The sequence below is a fragment of the Lepeophtheirus salmonis genome, chromosome 4, assembly GCF_016086655.4.
Source record: "Lepeophtheirus salmonis chromosome 4, UVic_Lsal_1.4, whole genome shotgun sequence".
In the NCBI taxonomy this organism is placed as follows: Eukaryota; Metazoa; Arthropoda; class Copepoda; order Siphonostomatoida; family Caligidae; genus Lepeophtheirus; species Lepeophtheirus salmonis.
Window position 1 is genome coordinate 12,491,316 of NC_052134.2, and position 27,203 is coordinate 12,518,518.

At 30.7% G+C, this 27,203-nt stretch overlaps 4 protein-coding genes and 2 long non-coding RNA genes across 6 annotated transcripts; 4 read left to right on the forward strand and 2 right to left on the reverse strand.

Annotated features, from left to right (window-relative positions):
- Positions 1-2,031: 2,031 nt before the first annotated feature.
- Positions 2,032-2,545, forward strand: LOC121116794 (pore-forming peptide amoebapore B). Its single transcript, XM_040711086.2, has 2 exons — positions 2,032-2,223; positions 2,277-2,545. The coding sequence occupies exons 1-2, from the start codon at positions 2,047-2,049 to the stop codon at positions 2,421-2,423; spliced, it is 324 nt and encodes a 107-aa protein (XP_040567020.1). The 5' UTR covers positions 2,032-2,046; the 3' UTR covers positions 2,424-2,545.
- Positions 2,546-4,077: 1,532 nt separating this feature from the next.
- On the reverse strand, positions 4,078-4,598 carry LOC121116793 (uncharacterized). The gene is made up of 2 exons (XM_040711084.2): positions 4,400-4,598; positions 4,078-4,346 (listed from the first exon to the last, which is right to left on the reverse strand). Exons 1-2 carry the CDS (start codon positions 4,574-4,576, stop codon positions 4,200-4,202), a joined length of 324 nt encoding a protein of 107 aa, XP_040567018.1. The 5' UTR covers positions 4,577-4,598; the 3' UTR covers positions 4,078-4,199.
- A 4,004-nt stretch (positions 4,599-8,602) lies between these two features.
- LOC121116790 (uncharacterized) lies at positions 8,603-9,445 on the forward strand. The gene is made up of 2 exons (XR_011779636.1): positions 8,603-8,798; positions 8,859-9,445. It is a non-coding gene; the product is annotated as an uncharacterized lncRNA (long non-coding RNA).
- Positions 9,446-11,158: 1,713 nt separating this feature from the next.
- LOC121116792 (pore-forming peptide amoebapore B) lies at positions 11,159-11,674 on the forward strand. The gene is made up of 2 exons (XM_040711083.2): positions 11,159-11,352; positions 11,406-11,674. Exons 1-2 carry the CDS (start codon positions 11,176-11,178, stop codon positions 11,550-11,552), a joined length of 324 nt encoding a protein of 107 aa, XP_040567017.1. The 5' UTR covers positions 11,159-11,175; the 3' UTR covers positions 11,553-11,674.
- Positions 11,675-13,194: 1,520 nt separating this feature from the next.
- LOC139905136 (uncharacterized) lies at positions 13,195-13,638 on the reverse strand. The gene is made up of 2 exons (XR_011779637.1): positions 13,518-13,638; positions 13,195-13,464 (listed from the first exon to the last, which is right to left on the reverse strand). It is a non-coding gene; the product is annotated as an uncharacterized lncRNA (long non-coding RNA).
- A 5,343-nt stretch (positions 13,639-18,981) lies between these two features.
- LOC121116789 (pore-forming peptide amoebapore B) lies at positions 18,982-19,506 on the forward strand. The gene is made up of 2 exons (XM_040711079.2): positions 18,982-19,184; positions 19,238-19,506. Exons 1-2 carry the CDS (start codon positions 19,008-19,010, stop codon positions 19,382-19,384), a joined length of 324 nt encoding a protein of 107 aa, XP_040567013.1. The 5' UTR covers positions 18,982-19,007; the 3' UTR covers positions 19,385-19,506.
- The last annotated feature ends 7,697 nt before the right edge of the window (positions 19,507-27,203 follow it).

Here is a 27,203-nt window from a genome sequence, read left to right on the forward strand (position 1 = left end):
GCCATAGGTATTTGATTACAACAACACTCCTTTTAATTGAAATTATTTCATTTTTATTTATTGAAACTCCTTATTTATCAGGAATAACCAAGGTATACATTTAATTAAACTATTATTATGAACTAGGAGTTATGAACACATTCACAAAAAAATTATTGAGGAGTCAAAGAAGATTTGTTACAAGGGTGGCACAAAAGTACCCCACCCAACGTAGGAAAAACAAGTTGATTTTTCTACAGAATCTCATCTACCTCTATTCTCTTTTCCAAATGATGTTCAAAAAGTTCGATATTTTATTCATAAAGAAAACTGTATTGCTCCTCAAAATAGCTATAAACTGCTAAAATCACTTCTTTATTGTTGAAAAATCGTATACCACTAAGCTACTTTATTCACAAGTTAGCAATTTAAACTTTAATGAATTAACTTTAGACATTGTCATCATGAAATAAAACTTTATTCCTGTCCAAAGGCGGCCGTTTTTGCTCTTCCACTTTCAGTCTAGGATCCAACAGTACTGTTTAGAGAATTTTTACACAATTGCTGGAATTGTCCACCCATGATCGTCTTGACAGCTCGTACGGCCTTGTTGAAACTCCGCTATTCATTATTTTACTTTTGTAAAAGAAAGACCAGACTTACCCAGAGTAAGAAGTTGGATATTCTTCTTATAAAGAAAACTGTATTGTCCTCAAAATAGCTATAAACTGCTAAAAAAACTTCTTTCTTGTTGAAAAATCTGTCAGCACTGAGCTTTTTTATTCACAAGATAGCAATTGTTGTGTAACACGAACCGAAATAGTATCAGCCCAGAATACATTGCAAATTTTCTTGATCGCATTAGACTCGTTTTTCCCTTTGAGGTAGTACAAATCTATAGTATAATATGGCCAATTGCAATACTGTAGAATAAGCATTTGCAGTATATATTCACATTTTTACAATGTCTTATTGTATGATCTGGTGCAATCAATAATAAACAAGATATACTTAGGTAAAAAAATGGGTTAGCAAAAAATACAAAATTACTTTTTCCCTACACTAATAATCAAAGAATGATAAATTAATAGATTTCATTTGAAGGAGTGATATCGGGAGTAATCTAAGTATCTTTAATAAAATAAAGGTTCTAAACAAAATCTAAAATAATAATACAACATCCAATCTTTTTTAAACGAAAAGGTTGAAATTACTATAATAACTTTACTTTTTACTGCACTGTAGTTTAGTAAAAACAGTACTTTTTATATTTTTGAGAATGTTTGTATTGGCCGGAAAATGTTCGATGAAGTACAGCAAATAATTAAAGTACCAATGGGACTACAAAATTACTTAATCCATTTCCGCAGTTTAAGAATAAAAATTATTCTCAGTTTCTTCAAGCAATTCCAATATCTATCGTACTGAAAGCTTCAAAATCTTTAAATAACTTATTCACAATTCAGAAGTGTGATATAAGTTTATGACAATAAGAGGATTGAAATATGTGAACGCTCATCAAACTCTTTAAGCTTTTCAAGCTCTTAAATAAAAGCGAAACAAATCTTAAGTTTACAACAAATCGATGCGGCCACATAAAAAGATGATAAATAAATTGTAAGTAGCTTTTTTTTTGAATTTCTTACTTTATAATATTCAAAAGGAAAGATCAAAATAACTCAAGTTACTTAAAGCTCAATTTGTTCAACTGAACTCTGGAGCAATAAACAAACTTAGAATTTGGGAGTTGTTGCTGTTCTTCAAATTCTACGCCCATCTCAATAGTAATGTTATCCACAACATAATGTGACAAAATATATTAAATTTTGAGATATACTTGAATTGTTAAAGTCAAAATTTTTATAGGAGTATACATAAAGTTTGTAATTGATTGAATTAAGAAAAAGAGCACCATTATCAAATTCAGGGTGTGGCATTTAGACAGATTCTCTTAAATATTTGAATAATGATGATGTCCTTATCAGTTAATTAGCTATCAAATTGTAATCATGAATATTTCAATGTATATAAGGCCTTAAATCTTTATTTCAAGTTACATTCATCAACATGAGATTCCTCGTCCTCCTTGCCCTTGTTGCCGTTGCCAGTGCCGCCACTGTCTCTAAGGATCAAATGATCGAAAAGAGCATTAAGTGTGATCTTTGCAAGTATCTTATCACCAAGGTCAACGAAAGTGTTTTGACTCAAGACAACGCCGATCAAGTCATTGAGAAGGTCGAAGAAGTAAGTAGTGAAATTATTTAGCTCAATTAAATCATTCACAAAATTATCTCTAGATCTGTGCTCAAGCTCAAGAAGTATCTTCCTTCCTTGGTGAGACCTGCACCAGTTTCGTGAATGATGTTCTCAAGCCCAAGATTGAGGATCTCCTTGCCGCCAAGCAAGAACCTGAAAAGGTCTGCAAGGAACTCGAAATGTGCTAATTAACTTCTAAACCCCTACACACGAACTTTTCATTGCTCAACATCTAATGAAAATAAAAAAGAAAATAATTCTTTAAATCTTCAAACAAATCAATAAAATTTATAAACAATTTTTCAAAATACTTTTACTAGAGTCTCATTTTATTATTGAAAAACAGGGCCATTAATTTTTATTTACCTTCCAATTGACAAAAAAATGAAGAAACAAACTAAAAATATGATATTAAGTACCTTTTGATGTAGGTATGGCAAAATTTAAAATCCTCTCAAACATCATTTCTTTATTTTGGAAAGAAATGTACACTGAAGTCAATTTATTAAACTTTAAAGTGCCATGACCAAAATGTTGGGTTAAATTGCGGAAGATATATTCATCAATGGTCATTATTTGACAACTCTCTTATTTAATGTATAACTTTAGTTAAGCATACATAGTACCCAAAATTGGAATATATAATCTTTCTTCAAGGTTCTAAAATAATTTTTGAATATGTTGGACAATATATATCAATCTTAGTTTTGGCTTTATAGATTGTTATTTTTACTATGGACATGAATAGCTTTTTTTACAGTCTTTTTTAAAGGTACAAAATTTATATTAATGAATATTTCTGTTAGTTTTTCAACGTCAAATGTAATTGTAATCCTAAAACTGGTCGTTTACTACTCCCTCCATCCCAAAGAAGGATGTACTTCAACTGAGTATATCTTGTAGGCCCAGGAGTTACTGTTATGATGTTACAAGTATAATTCCTATCCCCACTTCTGTTTTTAGCCAACGATAATTATAAAGTGTCTCAACATTTTTTAACGAGAAAATGTCACATTCAAGAAAAAATGTATTCTTCATATCAGGATGAGTCAAGTATTCATCTACATTATTTTCTTCGTATTTTTTCTTCAAACTCCATTTTCTTGCAAAAAAATGCACCAAGGATATTATTGTTGTTTTTATTATCGTGTGCAAACTAATTAAGATAAGATTTACAGTCTTAATAACTACTGATTCATTTAATTTCTCATCATCGAAAAAATATCCTCATTTCTTTGTCCATATTTGTTATTATGGAGCTCTAAACGAATGCGTATATTCGTCATTATATCAAAAAGTACTTTTGTCTAACATACTTGTAAATACATCATTCGTTTCAAATATCTTTGTCGCTCTAAATCTACTGGTTATACAATTTATCTGTCCAAAATGATTATATTTTGTCTTTTACAGAATATGTATCAATATTCCTACATATGTAAATGATTTTATAAAATTATTTTAGATATAAAATATCCTTCAGAATAACTTGGGCAGAATGACCCGTATAACAATCTTTCTACACGTGCTATTTTCAGCAAATAAATGCTAAAAATAACTTTTTTTTATACTTGTTCAAATGTTGGGATCTATTTAGGTCAGGAAATTTCAAGACTGATAAATGTCAACTGTATGTATTTTTCATACCTTAAAGTTGTCAAAACCTGTCATTTTAAACCCTAAGAATAAGAAAAAGTGAAAATTTCATCATTGGTACAACAATAGGTACTGAATATGTTATTATCATATTTTTAGTTGTTTCTATCAAAAAAATTAAGTTGGAAGGTAACTAAAGGTTTATGGCCCTGTTTTTCAGTGATTAAATAAGACTCTAGTAAAAAGTATTTTGAAAAATTGTTTATAAATTTTATTGATTTGTTTGAAGATTTAAAGAATTATTTTCTTTTTTATTTTCATTAGTTGTTGAGCAATGAAAAGTTCGTGTGTGGTGGTTTGGAAGTTAATTAGCACATTTCGAGTTCTTTGCAGACCTTTTCAGGTTCTTGCTTGGCGGCAAGGAGATCCTCAATCTTGGGCTTGAGAACATCATTCACGAAACTGGTGCAGGTCTCACCAAGGAAGGAAGAGACTTCTTGAGCTTGAGCACAGATCTAGAGAGAATTGTGTGAATGATTTGATTGAGCTAAATAATTTAACTACTTACTTCTTCGACCTCCTCAATGACTTGATCGGCGTTGTCTTGAGTCAAAACACTTTCGTTGACCTTGGTGATAAGATACTTGCAAAGATCACACTTAATGCTCTTTTCGATCATTTGATCCTTAGAGACAGTGGCGGCACTGGCAACGGCAACAAGGGCGAGGAGGACGAGGAATCTCATGTTGATGAATGTGACTTGAAATAAAGATTTAAGGCCTTATATAGATTGAAATATAGATGATTACAATTTGATAACCAATTCACTGATAAGGACATCAAACATTATCAAATATTTAAGAGTTTGGCTTTACCTTTAAAAAGTACAAGGGTGTAGCAAACACAGCATAATGAGTTATTTAGGTATTTAAAAAAAATATCTATGTGAATTAAATAAAAGATACAGAGTTTTTACCTTTAATTTTATAATTTGTTCTTTTTCTGAACTCAATCAAACACAATTTGTATGTATATATATATAAGTTTTGACTTCATTATTTCACATATATCTCAAAGCTATTGAATTTTTGTACATAAACTTGTCAATGACATGATTATTGAGATCGAGGGATTAAATATGTAAAGGAGGTAGGGGGAGAGTACATTATATTTAATTATTTTTTGTATAATTTCATTTTATAATTTAATTATCAATCACAGTAAATGGTGAAAAAAATATTATTTTTTTAAATTTTATTATTTACTAACTCTATTTCTGTAAATGTTTTATTTGTTTATTCTATAGGTATATGTAATTACAAGTATTTACTTGATGCCTACATACTGTAATAAAAAGTTAAATAAAGGCTAGCATATAACGAATGTAAATGTTTGTAACATGTCTAATCCTACCATGTACCATATCTCCTCTTACACTGTATCAGGTCTCCTCCTACCCTGTATCAGGTCTCCTCCTGGTGTATCATGTATCCTACTTTGGTTAATTTCAAAAAACCAATAATGGCTATTAATTATTGAACTACATCAAAAATACTTTGGAATTATTTGTCTTAGCTTGTCATGTTGCCGGGGCATTGAATTACCTTTTTAATTGTGAAACTAAGACAGTTTATTTTTTATTTTTTGTAAAATGTATCCTCATTCTCCTATAATTGACTCGTAGGTGGAACTACAAAACAACAGCACATCCCAGTTTCTTTGTTTGTTTATTCCCCTGATTTTAGATGGATAAGTTGAGCTTTTTTACCCTATCGAATTGTTGTAAATTTAAGGTTTCGGTTTAACTTAAATCCAGTTGTGGTCGGTTGCATTCATTCTATAACATGAAAAGTTCAAAAGATTTAATGAGGGCGCAACCATTTAAATCCTATTATTTGGATAACTCTATATTACACTTCTGAATGGTCAATTTTTGTAGCAAGTGTTCCATTAAAATCGGAACTTTTACAAGGTACCCATTCAAGATTGAGTTAATTAATTTTTCCTTTATAAAACAACACTTTTTTTGTGCAAATGTGGTGGTTTTGGTTTGCAGACTTTTAATCAACGATCCACAAGTGTTACTGTATGAATTTTCTTTAAAAATGCTTAAGTCCTCATCTTATTTGACCAACCATTGGGATGCTTGTCTTTGCAACTCGTATTGGTGATCTTTATTCATATTGTTCACAGCCTCCATAATGGAGGCTCTCAGAGAAGCCAAATTGTTATGAGCACAACAGTTGAATCCATTTCCAAGACGTAATGCACGAAATAGTCCAAAGGATTGCAGTCCGGGAAGCTAGGGGGCACCATTTCCTTAGACCTGAACATCTAGAAATTATCCGAACCACAATTTTGTACGCAGATCGATTTGCCTTCTTCCTTACTGGCTGTTTTCTCCCTCCAGACTCCTTGAACTCTTTTGCAACTTTGTACACAGTGGCAGATGACAACTTGAGAAAGTCGATTATTTCTTTGGGCTCACAGCCTGCACAGAGGGTGACAATGATCGCTGCACAACGGTCGTACACGGAGGACATTTTCAACGCTATCTAATCCGATACACTGGTTTTAAAAGCTATACGATTAAGAATTCTGAAGAAAAACCAGGTTAAAAAATTATTAATTGTAAACCTGTACCCTGAATACTGATCATGTTAATTTACAAATCCTAAAAATAAATAATCCAAAATCTCTATGTAAGTGCTTCTTTACTTCTTTTTTTTTGCTTGGTTTTTTGATTTCTTTTTTGTTTTTAAATACAAAAATTCTTTAAAATGAAATTCAAAAATCCATAGCTATTCCCGAAAAAATTCAAAAAATTAAATTTATAGGGAAAAAGTTTCAAAATTTCGTTGGTTGTAACAAAACATTTAACTTTATAAAGAAAATCCAAAATCCCAGCTGTTCAAAAAAATTTGAAATTTGAAAAAAAAATTTAAAAATCAAGAGCTATTACAAAAATTTTTATAGCTTCAATTTTTTCGAGAAAAATTAAAAAAATCCACAACTTAAAAAATTAAAGAATGAAATAACTAAAAACTGTTTTAGTACAAGCAAAAATTCCTTTTTTTTGGGGGAGGGCGAGGGATATTTTTTTTTACAAATAATTAGTATGGTTTTTTGAATAAGTTATTTTCCTTTTGGGACTATTTATAAATTTTTTTAAACTTTTTTGGCACTTTTTAATCTCCAAAATGAAATGTATTTATTGGTATTTTATAACTGTTTAATGTATTTGAAGTTTTTGTTTACCAGAAGATTGTATCCAAGAATCTAAAGATAGTTATTTTGAAATGATTGCCCCTTCATAAAACTCTTTAAACTTTTCATACCATCAAATGAAAGCCACTGACTAAAACTGGATTTGATTTAAAATTAAACAAACCTGATATTTAAGACAAATCGTTACGGCGACATACAAAGATAAAAATTAATTTTAATTAGTTTGAAGTGCAATGTCTAACTTCATAATACAGAAAGAGAACATTCAAAATCACCCAAGTTACGCAATGCACCTAAAACTCAACTTGTATATCTAAAATTTGGAGTATTGAATTTACTAAGAGTTTGAATATTCTGCTCTTCTACAGCACATTCCAATTCTACGAGTCTATTATCTCTTTTACAAATTTAATCCCTCGAACAGAATGACAATGCCATCGACAACATTATATGGTAAAAATTTTTTAGATTTGAATTATATATGTTTTATTTTTGTCGAACTTTATATATGCATAGAAATTGCGTTTGATTTAAGTAAGTAAAAGAACACAGTAATCAAATTAAAGGTCTGACATTTAGAAATATTTAGAAAATAAATGTTTTCAATTTTTTATAAATTATTTATTTTAATATTTCTGAATAAGTTAACTTTTCCTATATATATTAAGAGGAAATATATATATATTTATTCACTTTAGTAGGGGCTAAATGGATACAATATGTGATTGATACCTAAATTACTCATCATGCTGAGTTTGCAACATACAGCAGGGGTTAAACGATTTCCTCGCCACACAAGTCGATCTCCGACAAGATGATCTTGAATGTGAACACTATTCTGAGCAGGATAAATGATCTTTTCTTAGCTGAATCAAGAGCTCAAATCGAGGGAACTTTCAAGACCAAACATCCAGCTTAGGTCATGGTCCTCAGCGTCGTATCGTCCCACGGCAGCAAGATGCCCCCTACTTCTTAAAAACATATGCCCCAAAATTGTACTTCGTTTGGTGTATGGTCTGTTACAATATTTCTTACTTAGACAACAAAATCTCTTAACACAATACTTTTAATTAAATGACTTTAGAAATAATCGGACTCTAATTCACTGGACCACCCAGTACTTACGTATATATTATGTTGTGTCTATATCCCTCAAATTACAGGTTTTGTCCATAAGACAGTGTTATCTTTTGGATGGCTTGAGGTCATTGGTAACACAATCAAAAATAATTTCTTAGCATATCTTTAAATAGAAATCACATGGAAATGAAATACAAAGTCCTATAGGACTAATAATAAATGTTTAAATAATTTGTAAACGAGGATATTGCAGGTATATGAAAGGATAATGAGCTTAAGACATCCTCAATGTATGGTTTTTTACACTATTGAGGTTCAGTTATATAACTAAATGAAATAAAGAAAACGAAAGGAAAGGTCAAAGATTTACTATAGCAACAAATGTCCATATATTTTACCTGGAGTTAAAAAGATAGAAAAATGTAATGTTTTATTTGATCTAGTAACTTCTAAAGGGGCATGTCTAAAAATAAACGATACTTATAATTAGAACATTGCTTGGAGACAAAACGCTTATTTTGAGAGCGTTGAAGGCATTTAGATCTTGGATACAAAAAATATTTATAAGTATAAATGAAAAGAAATTTAGTAATTCCATATTCATTCAGGAGAAGCAAATCATGGGAATTACAATTCTTCTCAAACTCATTCCTTTATTGGTAAGTGACTCTAAATACGTATAAAGTACTCAAAAAATTAATATTTTCCTAACTTTCTAGACTTTATTGGCCCTTGTTGTGGATGTTGTTTCTGCAAATCCTTTACTGGAGGATTATGTCGAAAGGAATCCATTATATGAGGTGGGAGTCATCCCTGATAGTCAATTAAAAAGTGTAGGATACAATATTCAAAACGAGGGATTTCGTCATTTGTTAAAGCGTGAGGCGAATCCCTTCTTAGGAAAGATTTTGCAATACCTCTCAAAAGGAAAATATAATAAACGTCGTCAAAATGGTGGTTTTGACAAAACAAATAGGAAAATTGTATATGGATCTGGTTATCGTGGAAGGCGGAACGTTTAATATACTTATACTTAGTTACATAATATGCTGATAATTCATTATCAAGTTAGATTTCCTGAGTTCACTTATGGAGGAAGTCATATTACTCCTCTTTTTAGATTATTAAATATAGGAAGTACTCTTAAATAGAAAATCTAATTTAACACTATTTATTTTCATATTTATCTTCCTTATATATTAGAATAATTGTTCAGTGCCCATTTAGTTTAATATATATATGATACAAGTTGCAACATGTACGAGTATAAACAGATTGGATGCGTTACAATTTGTAATTTTCACTAGCCATAGGTATTTGATTACAACAACACTCCTTTTAATTGAAATTATTTCATTTTTATTTATTGAAACTGCTTATTTATCAGGAATAAACGAGGTATACATTTAATTAAACTATTATTATGAACTATGAGTTATGAACACATTCACAAAAAAATTATTGAGGAGTCAAAGAAGATTTGTTACAAGGGTGGCTCCAAAAGTACCCCACCCAACGTAGGAAAAACAAGTTGATTTTTCTACAGAATCTCATCTACCTCTATTCTCTTTTCCAAATGATGTTCAAAAAGTTCGATATTCTGTTCATAAAGAAAACTGTATTGCTCCTCAAAATAGCTATAAACTGCTAAAAATAACTTCTTTCTTGTTGGAAAATCTGTCAGCACTGAGCCTTTTTTATTCACAAGAAAGCAATTCAAACTTTAATGAATTAATTTTGGTCATTGCTTTCATCAGTGTTGTGTAACACGAACCGAAATAGTATCAGCCCAGAATACATTGCAAATTTTCTTGATCGCTTTAGACTCGTTTTTCCCTTTTTGAGGTAGTACAAATCTATAGTATAATATGGCCAATTGCAATACTGTAGAATAAGCATTTGCAGTATATATTCAGATTTTTACAATGTCTTATCGTATGATCTGGTGCAATCAATAATGGACAAGATATACTTAGGTAAAAAAATGGTTTAGCAAAAAAAATACGAAATTACTTTTTCCCTACACTAATAATCAAAGAACGATAAATTAATAGATCATTTCGTTTGAAGAAGTGATCTGGGGAGTAATCTAAGTATCTTTAATATAATAAAGGTTCTAAACAAAATCTAAAATAATAATAATACAACATCCAATCTTTTTTAAAAGAAATGGTTGAAATTACTATAATAACTTTATGTTTTACTGCACTGTAGTTAAGTAAAAACAGTTCTTTTTATATTTTTGAGAATGTTTGTATTGGAAGGAAAATGTTCAATGAAGTACAGCAAATAATTAAAGTACCAATGGGACTACAAAATTACTGAATCCATTTCCGCAGTTTAAGAATAAAAATTATTCTCAGTTTCTTCAAGCAATTCCAATGTCTATCGTACTGAAAGCTTCAAAATCTTTAAATAACTTATTCACAATTCAGAAGTGTGGTATAAGTTTATGACAATAAGAGGATTGAAATATGTGAACGCTCATCAAACTCTTTAAGCTTTTCAAGCCCTTAAATAAAAGCGAAACAAATCTTAAGTTTACAACAAATCGATGCGGCCACATAAAAAGATGAAAAAGAAATTGTAAGTAGCTTTTTTTTTGAATTTCTTACTTTATAATATTCAAAAGGAAAGATCAAAATAACTAAAGTTACTCAAAGCTCAATTTGTTCAACTGAACTCTGAACCAATAAACAAACTTAGAATTTGGGAGTTGTTGCTGTTCTGCAAATTCTACGCCCATCTCAATAGTAATGTTATCCACAACATAATGTGACAAAATTTATTAAATTTTGAAATATACTTGAATTGTTAAAGTCAAAATTTTTATAAGAGTAAACACATAGTTTGTAATTGATTGAATTAAGAAAAAGAGCACCATTATCAAATTCAGGGTGTGGCATTTAGACAGATTCTCTTAAATATTTGAATAATGATGATGTCCTTATCAGTTAATTAGCTATCAAATTGTAATCATGAATATTTCAATGTATATAAGGCCTTAAATTTTTATTTCAAGTTACATTCATCAACATGAGATTCCTCATCCTCCTCGCCCTTGTTGCAATTGCCAGTGCCGCCACTGTCTCTAAGGATCAAATGATCGAAAAGAGCATTAAGTGTGATCTTTGCAAGTATCTTATCACCAAGGTCAACGAAAGTGTTTTGACTCAAGACAACGCCGATCAAGTCATTGAGAAGGTCGAAGAAGTAAGTAGTGAAATTATTTAGCTCAATTAAATCATTCACAAAATTATCTCTAGATCTGTGCTCAAGCTCAAGAAGTCTCTTCCTTCCTTGGTGAGACCTGCAACAGTTTCGTGAATGATGTTCTCAAGCCCAAGATTGAGGATCTCCTTGCCGGCAAGCAAGAACCTGAAAAGGTCTGCAAGGAACTCGAAATGTGCTAATTAACTTCTAAACCACTACACACGAACTTTTCATTGCTCAACATCTAATGAAAATAAAAAAGAAAATAATTCTTTAAATCTTCAAACTAATCAATAAAATTTATAAACAATTTTTGAAAATACTTCTTACTAGAGTCTCATTTTATTATTGAAAAACAGGGCCATTAATTTTTATTTACCTTCCAACTCACAAAAAAATGAAGTAAACAAATTAAAAATATTATATTAAATACATTTTGATGTAGGTATGGCAAAATTTAAAATCCTCTCAAACATCATTTCTTTATTTTGGAAAGAAAATGTATACTGAAGTCAATTTATTAAACTTTAAAGTGCCATGACCAAAATGTTGGGTTAAATTGCGGAAGATATATTCATCAATGGTCATTATTTGACAACTCTCTTATTTAATGTATAACTTTAGTTAAGCATACATAGTACCCAAAATTGGAATATGTAATCTTTCTTCAAGGTTCTTGAATATGTTGGACAATATATATCAATCTTAGTTTTGGCTTTATAGATTGTTATTTTTACTATGGACATGAATAACTTTTTTACCAGTCTTTTTTAAAGGTACAAAATTTATATTAATGAATATTTCTGTTAGTTTTCAACGTCAAATGTCATTGTAATCCTAAAAACTGCTTTAACTACTCCCTCCATCCCAAAGAAGGATGTCATTCAAATGAGTATATCTTGTAGGCCCGGGAGTTACTGTTATGATGTTACAAGTATAATTCCTATCCCCACTTCTGTTTTTAGCCAACGATAATTATAAAGTGTCTCAACATTTTTTAACGAGAAAATGTCACATTCAAGAAAAAATGTCTTCTTCATATCAGGATGAGTCAAGTATTCATCTACATTATTTTCTTCTCTCTTCAAACTCCAGATCTTGCAAATCTGCCGCATCAAGGATATTATGTTGTTGTTTTTTGGAAGGGGGGTGCAAACTAATTATGGATAAGATTTACAGTCTTAATAACTACTGATTCATTTAATTTCTCATCATCGAAAAAATATCCTCATTTCTTTGTCCATATTTGTTATTATGGAGCTCTAAACGAATGCGTATATTCGTCATTATATCAAAAAGTACTTTTGTCTAACATACTTGTAAATACATCATTCGTTTCAAATATCTTTGTCGCTCTAAATCTACTGGTTATACAATTTATCTGTCCAAAATGATTATATTTGGTCTTTTACAGAATATGTATCAATATTCCTACATATGTAAATGATTTTATAAAATTATTTTAGATATAAAATATCCTTCAGAATAACTTGGGCAGAATGACCCGTATAACAATCTTTCTACACGTGCTATTTTCAGCAAATAAATGCTAAAAATAACTTTTTTTTATACTTGTTCAAATGTTGGGATCTATTTAGGTCAGGAAATTTCAAGACTGATAAATGTCAACTGTATGTATTTTTCATACCTTAAAGTTGAAAACCTGTCATTTTAAACCCTAAGAATAAGAAAAAGTGAAAATTTCATCATTGGTACAACAATAGGTACTGAATATGTTATTATCATATTTTTAGTTGTTTCTATCAAAAAAAATTAAGTTGGAAGGTAACTAAAGGTTTATGGCCCTGTTTTTCAGTGATTAAATAAGACTCTAGTAAAAAGTATTTTGAAAAATTGTTTATAAATTTTATTGATTTGTTTGAAGATTTAAAGAATTATTTTCTTTTTTATTTTCATTAGATATTGAGCTATGAAAAGTGGCGTGTGTAGTTGATTGGAAGTTAATTAGCACATTTCGAGATCCTTGCAGACCTTTTCAGGTTCTTGCTTGGCGGCAAGGAGATCCTCAATCTTGGGTTTGAGAACATCATTCACGAAACTGGTGCAGGTCTCACCAAGGAAGGAAGAGACTTCTTGAGCTTGAGCACAGATCTAGAGATGATTTTGTGAATGATTTATTTGAACTAAATAATTTAGCTACTTACTTCTTCGACCTTCTCAATGACTTGATCGGCGTTGTCTTGAGTCAAAACACTTTCGTTGACTTTGGTAATAAGATACTTGCAAAGATCACACTTAATGCTCTTTTCGATCATTTGATCCAAGTCCTCATCTTATTTGACCAACCATTGGGATGCTTGTCTTTGCAACTCGTATTGGTGATCTTTATTCATATTGTTCACAGCCTCCATAATGGAGGCTCTCAGAGAAGCCAAATTGTTATGAGCACAACTGTTGAATCCATTTCCAAGACGTAACGCACGAAATAGTCCAAAGGATTGCAGTCTGGGAAGCTAGGGGGCCACATTTCCTTAGACCTGAACATCTAGAAATTATCCGAACCACAATTTTGTACGCAGATTGATTTGCCTTCTTCCTTACTGCCTGTTTTCTCCCTCCAGACTCCTTGAACTCTTTTGCAACTTTGTACACAGTGGCAGATGACAACTTGAGAAAGTCGATTATTTCTTTGGGCTCACAGCCTGCACGGAGGGTGACAATGATCGCTGCACAACGGTCGTACTCGGAGGACATTTTCAACACTAACTAAACAAAACTTATACAAAATTGTCTGGTGATTCCGATACACTGGTTTTAAAAGCTATACGATTAAGAATTCTGAAGAAAAACCGGGTTAAAAAATTATTAATTGTAAAACTGTACCCTGAATACTGATCATGTTAATTTACAAATCCTAAAAATAAATAATACAAAATCTCTATGTAAGTGCTTCTTTACTTCTTTTTTTTGCTTGGTTTTTTGATTTCTTTTTTGTTTTTAAATCCAAAAATTTTTTAAAATGAAATTCAAAAATCCATAGCTATTCCCGAAAAAATTCAAAAAATTAAATTTATAGGGAAAAAGTTTCAAAAATTCGTTTGTTGTAACAGAACATTTAACTTTATAAAGAAAATCCAAAATCCCAGCTGTTCAAAAAAATTTCAAATTTTAAATTTGAAAAAAAAATTTAAAAATTAAGAGCTATTACAAAAATTTTTATAGCTTCAATTTTTTCGAGAAAAATTAAAAAAATCCACAACTGCTCCCAATAAATATAATTTTATGGAAAAAAATTATAGAATGAAATAACTAAAAACTATTTTAGTACAAGCAAAAATTGCTTTGGGGGGGGGGGGAATATTTCTTTTCTAAAAATAATTTAGTATGGTTTTTTGAATAAGTTATTTTCCTTTTGGGACTATTTATAAATTTTTTTAAACTTTTTTGGCACTTTTTAATCTCCAAAATGAAATGTATTTATTGGTATTTTATAACTGTTTAATGTATTTGAAGTTTTTGTTTACCAGAAGATTGTATCCAAGAATCTAAAGATAGTTATTTTGAAATGATTGCCCCTTCATAAAACTCTTTAAACTTTTCATACCATCAAATGAAAGCCATCGACTAAAACTGGATTTGATTTAAAATTAAACAAACCTGATATATAAGACAAATCGTTACGGCGACATACAAAGATAAAAATTAATTTTAATTAGTTTGAAGTGCAATGTCTCAGTTCGTAATACAGAAAGAGAACATTCAAAATCATCCAAGTTACGCAATGCACCTAAAACTCAACTTGTATATCTAAAATTTGGAGTATTGAATTTACTAAGAGTTTGAATATTCTGCTCTTCTACAGCACATTCCAATTCTACGAGTCTATTATCTCTTTTACAAATTTAATCCCTCGAACAGAATGACAATGCCATCGACAACATTATATGGTAAAAATTTTTTAGATTTGAATTATATATGTTTTATTTTTTGTCGAACTTTATATATGCATAGAAATTGCGTTTGATTTAAGTAAGTAAAAGAACACAGTCATCAAATTAAAGGTCTAACATTTAGAAATATTTAGAAAATAAATGTTTTCAATTTTTTATAAATTATTTATTTTAATATTTCTGAATAAGTTAACTTTTCCTATATATATTAAGAGGAAATATATATATATTTATTCACTTTAGTAGGGGCTAAATGGATACAATATGTGATTGATACCTAAATTACTCATCATGCTGAGTTTGCAACATACAGCAGGGGTTAAACGATTTCCTCCGCACACAAGTCGATCTCCGACAAGATGATCTTGAATGTGAACACTATTCTGAGCAGGATAAATGATCTTTTCTTAGCTGAATCAAGAGCTCAAATCGAGGGAACTTTCAAGACCAAACATCCAGCTTAGGTCATGGTCCTCAGCGTCGTATCGTCCGACGGCACCAAGATGCTTCCCTACTTCTTAAAAGCATTTGCCCCAAAATTGTACTTCGTTTGGTGTATGGTCTGTTACAATATTTCTTACTTAGACAACAAAATCTCTTAACACAATACTTTTAATTAAATGACTTTAGAAATAATCGGACACTAATTCACTGGACCACCCAGTACTTACGTATATATTATGTTGTGTCTATATCCCTCAAATTACAGGTTTTTTTAATAAAACAGTGTTATCTTTTGGATGGCTTGAGGTCATTGGTAACACAATCGAAAATAATGTCTTAGAATATCTTTAAATAGAAATCACATTGAATTGAAATACAAAGTCCTATAGGACTAATAATAAATGTTTAAATAATTTGTAAATGAGGATATTGCAGGTATATGAAAGGATAATGAGCTTAGGACATCCTCAATGTATGGTTTTTTATACTATTGAGGTTCAGTTATGACTAAATTAAAGAAAGAAAACGAAAGGAAACAAATGTCCATATATTTTACCTGGAGTTAAAAAGATAGAAAAATGTAATTTTTTATTTGATACCATAAGAATGAAGATGGCCCCCATTGGTCGAGTAACTTCTAAAGGGTCATGTCTAAAAATAAACGATACTTATAATTAGAACATTGCTGGGAGACAAAACGCTTATTTTGAGAGCGTTGAAGGCATTTAGCTCTTGGATACAAAAAATATTTATAAGTATAAATGAAAAGAAATTTAGTAATTCCATATTCATTCAGGAGAAGCAAATCATGGGAATGACAATTCTTCTCAAACTCATTCCTTTATTGGTAAGTGACTCTAAATACGTATAAAGTACTCAAAAAATTAATATTTTCCTAACTTTCTAGACTTTATTGGCCCTTGTTGTGGATGTTGTTTCTGCAAATCCTTTACGGGAGGATTATGTCGAAAGGAATCCATTATATGAGGTGGGAGTCATCCCTGATAGTCAATTAAAAAGTGTAGGATACAATATTCAAAATGAGGGATTTCGTCATTTGTTAAAGCGTGAGGCGAATCCCTTCTTAGGAAAGATTTTGCAATACCTCTCAAAAGGAAAATATAATAAACGTCGTCAAAATGGTGGCTTTGACAAAACAAATAGGAAAATTGTATATGGATCTGGTTATCGTGGAAGGCGGAACGTTTAATATACTTATACTTAGTTACATAATATGCTGATAATTCATAATTAAGTTAGATTTTCTTAGTTAATTTATGGAGGAAGACATATTATTCCTCTTCTTAGATTATTAAAAATAGGAAGTACTCTTAAATAGAAAATCTAATTTAACACTATTTATTTTCATATTTATATTCCTTATATATTAGAATAATTGTTCAGTGCCCATTTAGTTTACTATATATATGATACAAGTTGCAACATGTACGAGTATAAACAGATTGGATGCGTTACAATTTGTAATTTTTACTAGCCATAGGTATTTGATTACAACACCATTCCTTTTAATTGAAATTATTTCATTTTTATTTTTTTGAAATTATTTTATTTTTATTTATTGAAACTGCTTATTTATCAGGAATAAACGAGGTATACAATTAATTCATTTAAATGTAGGGTTTCAAACTATTATTATGAACTAGGAGTTATGAACACATTCACAAAATAATTATTGAGGAGTCAAAGAAGATTTGTTACGAGTGTGGCTCCAAAAGTACACAACCAGCCGAAGGAAAAACAAGTTGGTTTTTCTACATAATCTCATCTACCTCTATTCTTTTTTTCCCAATGATGTTCTTAAGTTCGATATTCTTTTTACAAAGAAAACTGTCCTGCTCCTCAAAATAGCTATAAACTGCTAAAATCACTTCTTTATTGTTGAAAAATCGTATACCACTAAGCTACTTTATTCACAAGTTAGCAATTTAAACTTTAATGAATTAATTTTGGTCATTGTCATCATGGAATAAAACTTTATTCCTGTCCAAAGGCGGCCGTTTTTGCTCGTCCACTTTCAGTTGACGATCCAACGGTACTGTTTAGAGAATTTTTTACACAATTGCTGGAGTTGTCAACCCATGATCGTCTTGACAGCTCGTACAGCCTTGTTGAAACTCCACTAGTCATTATTTTACTTTTGCAAAAGAAAGACCAGACTTACCCTGAGTAGGAAGTTGGATATTCTTTTTTATACAGAAAACTGTATTGTCCTCAAAATAGCTATAAACTGCTAAAAATAACTTCTTTCTTGTTGGAAAATCTGTCAGCACTGAGCCTTTTTTATTCACAAGAAAGCAATTCAAACTTTAATGAATTAATTTTGGTCATTGCTTTCATCAGTGTTGTGTAACACGAACCGAAATAGTATCAGCCCAGAATACATTGCAAATTTTCTTGATCGCATTAGACTCGTTTTTCCCTTTGAGGTAGTACAAATCTATAGTATAATATGGCCAATTGCAATACTGTAGAATAAGCATTTGCAGTATATATTCACATTTTTACAATGTCTTATCGTATGATCTGGTGCAATCAATAATGAACAAGATATACTTAGGTAAAAAAATGGGTTAGCAAAAAATACAAAATTACTTTTTCCCTACACTAATAATCAAAGAATGATAAATTAATAGATTTCATTTGAAGGAGTGATATCGGGAGTAATCTAAGTATCTTTAATAAAATAAAGGTTCTAAACAAAATCTAAAATAATAATACAACATCCAATCTTTTTTAAACGAAAAGGTTGAAATTACTATAATAACTTTACTTTTTACTGCACTGTAGTTTAGTAAAAACAGTACTTTTTATATTTTTGAGAATGTTTGTATTGGAAGGAAAATGTTCGATGAAGTACAGCAAATAATTAAAGTACCTATGTGACTACAAAATAACTCAATCCATTTCCGCAGTTTAAGAATAAAAATTATTCTCAATATATTAAAGCAATTCCAATGTCTTTTATGTTTTACATATTTAATCCCCCAATCTCAATAGTAATGTTATCCACAACATAATGTGACAAAATATATTAAATTTTGAGATATACTTGAATTGTTGAAGTCAAAATTTTTATAGGAGTATACATAAAGTTTGTAATTGATTGAATTAAGAAAAAGAGCACCATTATCAAATTCAAGGTGTGGCATTTAGACAGATTCTCTTAAATATTTGAATAATGATGATGTCCTTATCAGTTAATTAGCTATCAAATTGTAATCATGAATATTTCAATGTATATAAGGCCTTAAATCTTTATTTCAAGTTACATTCATCAACATGAGATTCCTCGTCCTCCTCGCCCTTGTTGCCGTTGCCAGTGCCGCCACTGTCTCTAAGGATCAAATGATCGAAAAGAGCATTAAGTGTGATCTTTGCAAGTATCTTATCACCAAGGTCAACGAAAGTGTTTTGACTCAAGACAACGCCGATCAAGTCATTGAGAAGGTCGAAGAAGTAAGTAGTTGAATTATTTAGCTCAATTAAATCATTCACAAAATTATCTCTAGATCTGTGCTCAAGCACAAGAAGTATCTTCCTTCCTTGGTGACACCTGCACCAGTTTCGTGAATGATGTTCTCAAGCCCAAGATTGAGGATCTCCTTGCCGGCAAGCAAGAACCTGAAAAGGTCTGCAAGGAACTTGAAATGTGCTAATTAACTTCTAAACCCCTACACACGAACTTTTCATTGCTCAACATCTAATGAAAATAAAAAAGAAAATAATTCTTTAAATCTTCAAACTAATCAATAAAATTTATAAACAATTTTTCAAAATACTTCTTACTAGAGTCTCATTTAATCACTGAAAAACAGGGCCATAAACTTTTATTTACCTTCATGTCATAATGTGGGGATTAATCATAGTTATACCCTACAAAATTGATATGAAAAGAAAAGGTTTTAAAGGCCAAGCCTGAAGAGTGTACAGGTTGAAAGTTTCAATGGTTATTTTCGTGTTCTATCGCTTATTTAACATTATCAAATGTGGTTTTCAGCGTGCAAGCACTCTAAGACCTTAATTTGGTTGCATTGTGTTAGTAATTACGGTTACGTTTATGTATATTATACCTATTCAAATATATACTTTTTAGAATTTTGATAGGTTTTTCAATTTTTTCCTATGCTTACAGATGTGAAAAGCCCGAAAATTATTTTTTTAGGGATCTAAGTATGAGCTATACCCTGTCTCATCTGCTTTAATTATTTTTCCAAAATGCCATTTTTGATTATTGTGGGTAGTTTTGGGGCAAAAATTATGAATGAAACAAACGATTGAATGGCAAAAGTAAATGTTTAATTCAAATATGATATTTTTCAAATAATACGTAACTATCAAGGAAGTATCCAGATTGCCCTGTACAACGTACGTAAAGAGCGGAAGACAGCACTTAATTTTGTAAATTTCCATTTATCAACATCATTTTTCACTTACCTCAATTTCTCATTAAAGAATGATTTTTTTAATACCATATGAAAATCAGAATAATATACCTTTTATTTATTTTCATAGACTTGCATTACAAAAAATTAAGACAAGAATTCATGTGAACAATTTATTAATAAACTTGTTCAACAATTCCTTTGTTATCATAAATGAATTGAAATTAATGAAATGAGTTGAAAAAAGTGATTTACACCACGAAAGACTATCCCCAAAACAATTATGGGATGTGAAATAATATGTAATACTGTTGATCATTTAGTACTATCTGACAATACATTAAAAATCCTTGTTTGTGCCACTTGCAAAATACACGTCGGCTGACATGGATAATTTATTTGTCTCTACATCAACGACAGGTCGAAACAGGATACCCTCCAGACATAAAATTCATTAAACATATATGCCATCAGTTGTTGGAGATCCTCCTCCCTATACTCCACTACACTGGGATAGGAAAATGTTGAGAGATTTTCATGGATCCCACCTGTATATCCCGAAGGAAAACTGTTGGGAGTTCTAGTGATTTGTAGCTCAATAAGAGAATGCATCAATAGATAGATATATATATTGATGACATGGACATTCATGGATAGGGTTATAGGTGTTTTTGACAACACCTCCTATAATAGTGGAATTCACAAAGGAGCCGCTTAGCTTATATAAAGAAATTAGACAAAAAGTTATTTTATCTAGCATGTACTGAGGGTAGTTGTCGGTCCAGTTTGGTAAAAGTTTTTAGGAAAGTTGAGTATCCAAAAAATCTCTGTTTTAAACATTTCAAGGACTAATTGGGTAATTTGAATATAAAACAGCCATAAAGCCTCACAAGTAAAAGATTATGCTTGAAAGGAACAAGAGCAAATTGGAAAACATGTATAAAATTATGAAATCAGACTAATTTCCAATAGTTTATTAGCAAAAAATGGTAAAACTCATTATAATATAAATCCTCCGCGATGTACTCACTGGAAGAAACCAGAAGCACAATGGATGACCAGAAATATTTATTCCCAAAGATGTTTTTATTTATTGAGAAAATGAAAAATGATAAAGGTAGAATGAAAAATCTGGATAGGATCAACACATTCCTAACTATTCTCCGGTAAATGACTTGAAATTTTACCAGGACATGTTATTGCTCAGAAAAATTTATAATTATTTAGCAGAGGTTGTAATGAAGAAGCTTCATAATACAACATTGATAAATTGGAGTATACAATTTTAATAGTGCCGTCCGCGCACCTAGTTGTATCTCTTTACCTTCATTGTACTGGGTAATCTTGATACTTGGATAGTAAAATACATATAAAGTAGTTCAATGTCTTTTTTGACATTCAATCGTGTATTTAAATACACTTTTTGTCCAAAAGCTACCCAAAATCATCATAAATTGCGTTTTTGAAAAACATTAAGGCCGATAAGGCAGGGTATGGGACATACTTAGACACATAAAAAATGATTTTCGAGATATTCAAAAACTATACTTTTTTTGAATTTTGATATTTTTCCGCATTTTTTCCATCTAAAAACATGGGGAAAAATGCCAAAACATATCGAAATTCAAAAAAAGTATAGTTCTTGAATAGAGTCAAGGAAAAATGACTCTAGGCAAACAGTGGACACTTAAGGCAAGGAAGGTAGGAGTTAGTAGATCTCAACTCTGATTCAATTAGAAACTGCTACATGGTTCTCCAGACACAAATCAGTTTGATCAGGCCATCTCCCCCTAGTGAAAAGAGAAGAATAAGGGTGACTACGTCACAACAATAACACGATATTAGGAACATGATCTTCCATGTCTTTTGATTGAATTGTTTATTTTTCCATATTTATTTAATAGACTATATAACGGATTTGCAGAGGTGTACGTAGGGGGTGGATTGGAGGGGCTGTAGCTCCCACCCACCCCCAACAAAACGAATTTTCGCTTTTTACTAGAAAATTTAATTTCCCCCCCCCCAAAAAAAAATTTAAAATTTCAAAAAATTTAACATATGAAATTTAATTTAACTTCTTGGTGATTTTGGATTTTTTTTTCCGAAAAATTTAATATTTGAATTTTTTTTCCAAAAAAATTAATTTTGTAGGAGTTGGTTTTACTGTTTGAATTTTTTTTTTCTTTTTATTAGAAATTTAATTTTTCAAACTGTTTCTACAAAATTCCAAAAACGAAGCCCCAACTCCCCCCTCCTCCCCATAGAAAAAAAAATATATATATTATTCTGCAGGTGCCCCTAATTTAAAACAGGATACTAGTATAATGGTTATGATGGACATTAATTAAATAAGCATGTTAAAGTGAGACAATAATTCACAATTTTTAGAACTAGATATACCCTTTCCAAAAAAATATAACTAAGAAAGATTTCAATCCCTTTAAAGTAATTTAAATTTGAGGGGATTGATAAAAATAAATCCATATAATTTACAGAATAATTACATAAGGGAAAAATTAGGCTTAATTTAAAAAGTATACACCTCCAGGGATTTTTGTTCTGTTTTGTAATGATCCCATTTTTTATGGGGGGTGTACTTGCAAACAGTCTACAAAATCATCATATTTTTTTTTTTTCGATTTTAATGCAAATTTCATGATGCATCGTTAAAGGAAGATCGAGGCAATCAATGAAGAAACATCTAGCTTGATCTCCATCGAAAGAGATGTTCTAATTCGGATTCTGAATTCCACGAGGGACGGCAGGAGGATAATTTATCAGAGGAAAACTACCGGACCTCATAAGAAAGTAGATTGCACTCCTTTTGTTGGGAATGAGTTACCAGGATCGAAACAATAAAGCGATTCATTCACGATGAGAACATTTCAAAATGGGATTACTTAAATAATACATAATGGAACAAAAATCCTTATAGATATATATTTTTTAAAAAGACCTTTTTTTTTTAAATTATATATTCCTAAAGGAGAGTGTCGTTTTTCATCATTTTTCAGCTTATAAATAGAAATATATCGAGTTCAAAACCAGATACAGAATCAATAATAACACTTTTTAATTATAAAACCATTTATACAAAAGTTTTATTATTCCTACTTTTAATTTGGGGATTAGTTTAAGGGTTAAAAATGACTCTGAACGATAATAGTACCGAATGACTATGTTCCCAGATATTTCAGAATTCAGATGACTGAGAGAGAAACTGAGATCAGTTTTGGATTCTACAGTCAAAGATAAATTCCTTTTTTTGCTTGAATTTATTTGTACAAAATGACTGTTGTTTCCCTGTGTTATTGTCGATTTTTTTTCCCCAAATATTGAATATTGGATTTTTTTTTCTAAATAACTGTGGATTGTTTAATTTTTTCCCCCAAAATTTAATATTTGAGATTTCATTTCTTAAATTAAATTTCTAAAAAGTTCCAAAAACCAAGCCCCTTCCCCCAAAAATAAATAATAATAATAATATATACAATCATTCAGAGACTACTGCCTTGTTTGAAGTAATGGAGGTAGTCGAAATAATTTAACTTGACCTTCTCTGACTGATAAAACACCAAATGTGTATGGATCATAGAGTCCTTCAAAAGGATTTTAAAGATTAAAAATATAAAAGAGTTGATTCACTCGTTAGCGAAACTGCAGAACAGGAGATCATCCCAATTTCTAATTATGTTTATTTCTTCTGATTTTAGATTGACAAGTTCAGCTTTAGGTTTTTTGGGTAATTTGAGTGATTTGACTTTTCTCTTTCAGCATCATGAATTAAGACAAAGGGCAATAATGACTAATTAAATGTTCTTCTTCATCTTTTTTTTTTTAAATAAAGATTTGTGTTAAATTTCAATCCTGCTCTTATTATAGATTTATAATAAAGTTCCGAATTGTTAATTGATGTATCTCTGTAAATAAACTGCATAAAGACTTATTGTAATAATTTTAATACAATGTATCAAGTTATTGGGGGAACATATTGAGAATCATTCTTAAAGTCAAAATGAAGGTAATTGATTATGTAATTTAAGAATCATAATGGTGCTTATTATATTTGGTGTATAGTATATCCCTGTCCAAAATCGAAAGCATTGGATAGAGCTATTTTTAAGATTGTTGAACAAAAACTACTAAGCTTATTATTGGTTCAGTATGTAATAACTTTCGAGAGTAAGGGCAGTTGTGAGTTTTTGCTAGTCTTTTTTGATTGTGTCAACTCGAGTGGCAAGTTTATTGAGATCTGATATTTTTCAAAGTCAAAAACAATATGCAACTTATAGTTCATGGCATTTCATCAAATTTTAGCAAAAAAAAATTATATATTATTTTTTTTCCTTTTTGCCCATTATGCCATATTTTGATTAAATTTATTAAGAACAATGACAATGTTGTTTTATGTTCATTGACGTCTGTAAACAATTCCTACGCAATGTAACCTTGTTTATGATATACCTAACTTTGTATAAATCACAATTCCAATATTGTACCTTAGCAAGATGGCCACAAGTCACACACGTACATAGACTTATAAAATACTTACAGAGAAGCATTATAAATCAGACTATTAGGAATGGCTCTAAAAATAGTGTAACCACTCATATCCAATATATCTTATAATTTTCAAAAAATACATAAAATAATATGAGGGCTATGTTTCAACTGGCAGCAGATCCATGAGGACTACAAGGAGCTGATAATACCCCCCTCCCCCCACACTAAACTAAAATTTAATTGTCAAATTTTAAATATATAGCGTAAAAGACACCGGTTATTCAATGTATGGTGTGCGGTTGTTATTTAGCAACGAAATTTGAGCGCCTGTGACAGCTGCACAGGTATGACGTTTTTGTTTTCTTTTGGCGGCCAGCCAGAAAATTTTGCCGTCACTTTAAAAAAATGGCATCGATCAACAACGTATTTATTCCACAAACGTGGAAAAGGCAGTAGTGACCTTGTTGTGATACTTGTTGGACAATAAATTGTCGCGATTGCAAATTTATTAAACCTGCACAGATCCTTTACATGGAGTCAGGAAGGAACTGAAAGAGTCTGTAGATGATTATGAATCAACAGTAAAGCGTGCTGATCACAAGATGAGGTCAGATTGCCTGAGGGATCAGAACTTCATTCCAAATTTGAAAAAAAAATCATTGATGGTGAGCTTTCAAATCGATGAGGGGCATTGCCAGGGATATCAACTGTTCTCAAAGGCTGATCAGGAAGTGTGTGGCACTTGATTGTCTAGCAATAAATCTCTGCACCATCCCATACTGTAAAGAAAACGTTTTTCGAATTTATCGGACCCAGTGTTTGACCTTCAAGCTCACCGGACCTCAACGCCATGGACTTGTGTGTGCAGTGTACAGTATTGTGGCACAACAACAAGTCCTCATGCAACACAAAATCGGAGATGGTGGCCAAGATACGAGAGTAATTTCGTAATCTACCGAGGGTACTGATATTAAGATATTCTTCAATTTCCGAGATTGAGTCGATCCCATTATTGATGTCAAAGGCGGTTGTATTGATATTGAATTAAAAGAAATGATCCACTGTCATTTTGCTTTGGTTTTTATTAAATTTTAATGATTGGCTTAGAAGAAAATTCATGTAAAAAAAAAAAAAATAGTACTGGGTGTTGAATAAAAGAAGTCCCCTCTACATACATATCATATATCTGGTGGAAATTGAAAATTTACACACTTTACAGTTATTACTATTGCACCACTATTTATATAGTTGTAAAAAAAAATATTTTTCTCATGAAGGTTTTTTTTTTTTCTTTGGAGTTGCCAATCTAGACAATAATTTTTGTTATTTTTTAAAGAGGTGTTATCATCCTTTTAAAATGTTTGACAAGAGAATATCTAAGTATAAAATATTTGTTTTATCATATACGATAAATAGTATTACTGAGGATTTGTTGGTAAATTATAGGTATAAGTTGGAGTACAATTGAGGATTGGTATTGGAGTAATTCCAATTCATGTCCTTGCTAGATTCAAAGTGGGATCAGTATGTTCATTTCCTTTCAGTCATCGCTCATCTAATGGATCGTATTGACAGCTTATCTGCTCTTCTCCAAAACATTCTTCAAAAAGTCAGTGCTTAGAATTTACAGCTCTACCTAGTTCAATAATAGTAAAAATTTGAAACATTTTGGATAAGATTAAAGGTTAGGGTAAATACCGGAGTAGAGTGACTTTCAAAAAATGGACGAAAAATACATTCGTGTCTTGATTAAACATTACTTTATGAAATGATGTCAAACGCCTCAGGAGACTAAAAAGAAGCTTGATAAACATTATGGGGACTCGGCACCTTCGATTAAAGCAGTTTATAAGTAGTTTCAAAATTTTCGGAGTGGCCATATGGGCACAAGTGATGCAGGACGATCTGAACGCCCTGTTGAGGTTACGAAATCATAGAGTAAAATGCATGATGTGGTGATGGATGACAGAAGAGTGAAGTTGCATGAGACTGCGTGTGCTGTGGGTATCTCAAGATATATTTCCATTAATTTACCAACCACAGCTGCTGAGGTATGAGCTGGTACATTGTCGTGATGGAAAATGACTTTTTTGTGGGGAAATCTTAAGTGTTTTTCTTGCAGTTCTGTTTTCAAACGATCCAATAACGATGAATAATATGCACCCTTTTCCAGATAATCGAAAAGGAATTTTCCTCCAAAATCCAAAAAACAATACAAAAAAGAATTAAAATCTACACCAATCAATCTTCTGATCATATCAAAATCTTCAAATCAAAAGACATATGTCCTCTGTCCATGGAATTATTCAATTAACTACTATTACAATTCTGTCTGAATTAATTGAAAGGCTGTTAAGTATCTAAGAATTGTTTCTTCATTTAAAATACTAATTTATTGTAACAAAACATAATACATATTTAATACTATTTGAGGTGAATAAGAAGCACAAATTGATGGTTATTCTGCATAAGGACTTAGGCAAAGAGCGGAGAAACGTATTAGAAATAAAAGAAACCAAACAAACTGTTCATGTTACAATCATGTAATAAATTTACTTCTTTTTTCGTACTTCGACACAATAACGCCCAA

Bases quoted from the DNA above. Each gene is read 5' to 3' on its own strand.
- LOC121116792 (XM_040711083.2), top strand. From the start codon at position 11,176: ATGAGATTCCTCATCCTCCTCGCCCTTGTTGCAATTGCCAGTGCCGCC. The intron at 11,353-11,405 runs GTAAGTAGTGAA...AATTATCTCTAG, and splicing joins TCATTGAGAAGGTCGAAGAA to ATCTGTGCTCAAGCTCAAGA.
- LOC121116793 (XM_040711084.2), bottom strand. From the start codon at position 4,576: ATGAGATTCCTCGTCCTCCTCGCCCTTGTTGCCGTTGCCAGTGCCGCC. The intron at 4,347-4,399 runs GTAAGTAGTTAA...AATTCTCTCTAG, and splicing joins TCATTGAGGAGGTCGAAGAA to ATCTGTGCTCAAGCTCAAGA.
- LOC121116794 (XM_040711086.2), top strand. From the start codon at position 2,047: ATGAGATTCCTCGTCCTCCTTGCCCTTGTTGCCGTTGCCAGTGCCGCC. The intron at 2,224-2,276 runs GTAAGTAGTGAA...AATTATCTCTAG, and splicing joins TCATTGAGAAGGTCGAAGAA to ATCTGTGCTCAAGCTCAAGA.
- LOC121116789 (XM_040711079.2), top strand. From the start codon at position 19,008: ATGAGATTCCTCGTCCTCCTCGCCCTTGTTGCCGTTGCCAGTGCCGCC. The intron at 19,185-19,237 runs GTAAGTAGTTGA...AATTATCTCTAG, and splicing joins TCATTGAGAAGGTCGAAGAA to ATCTGTGCTCAAGCACAAGA.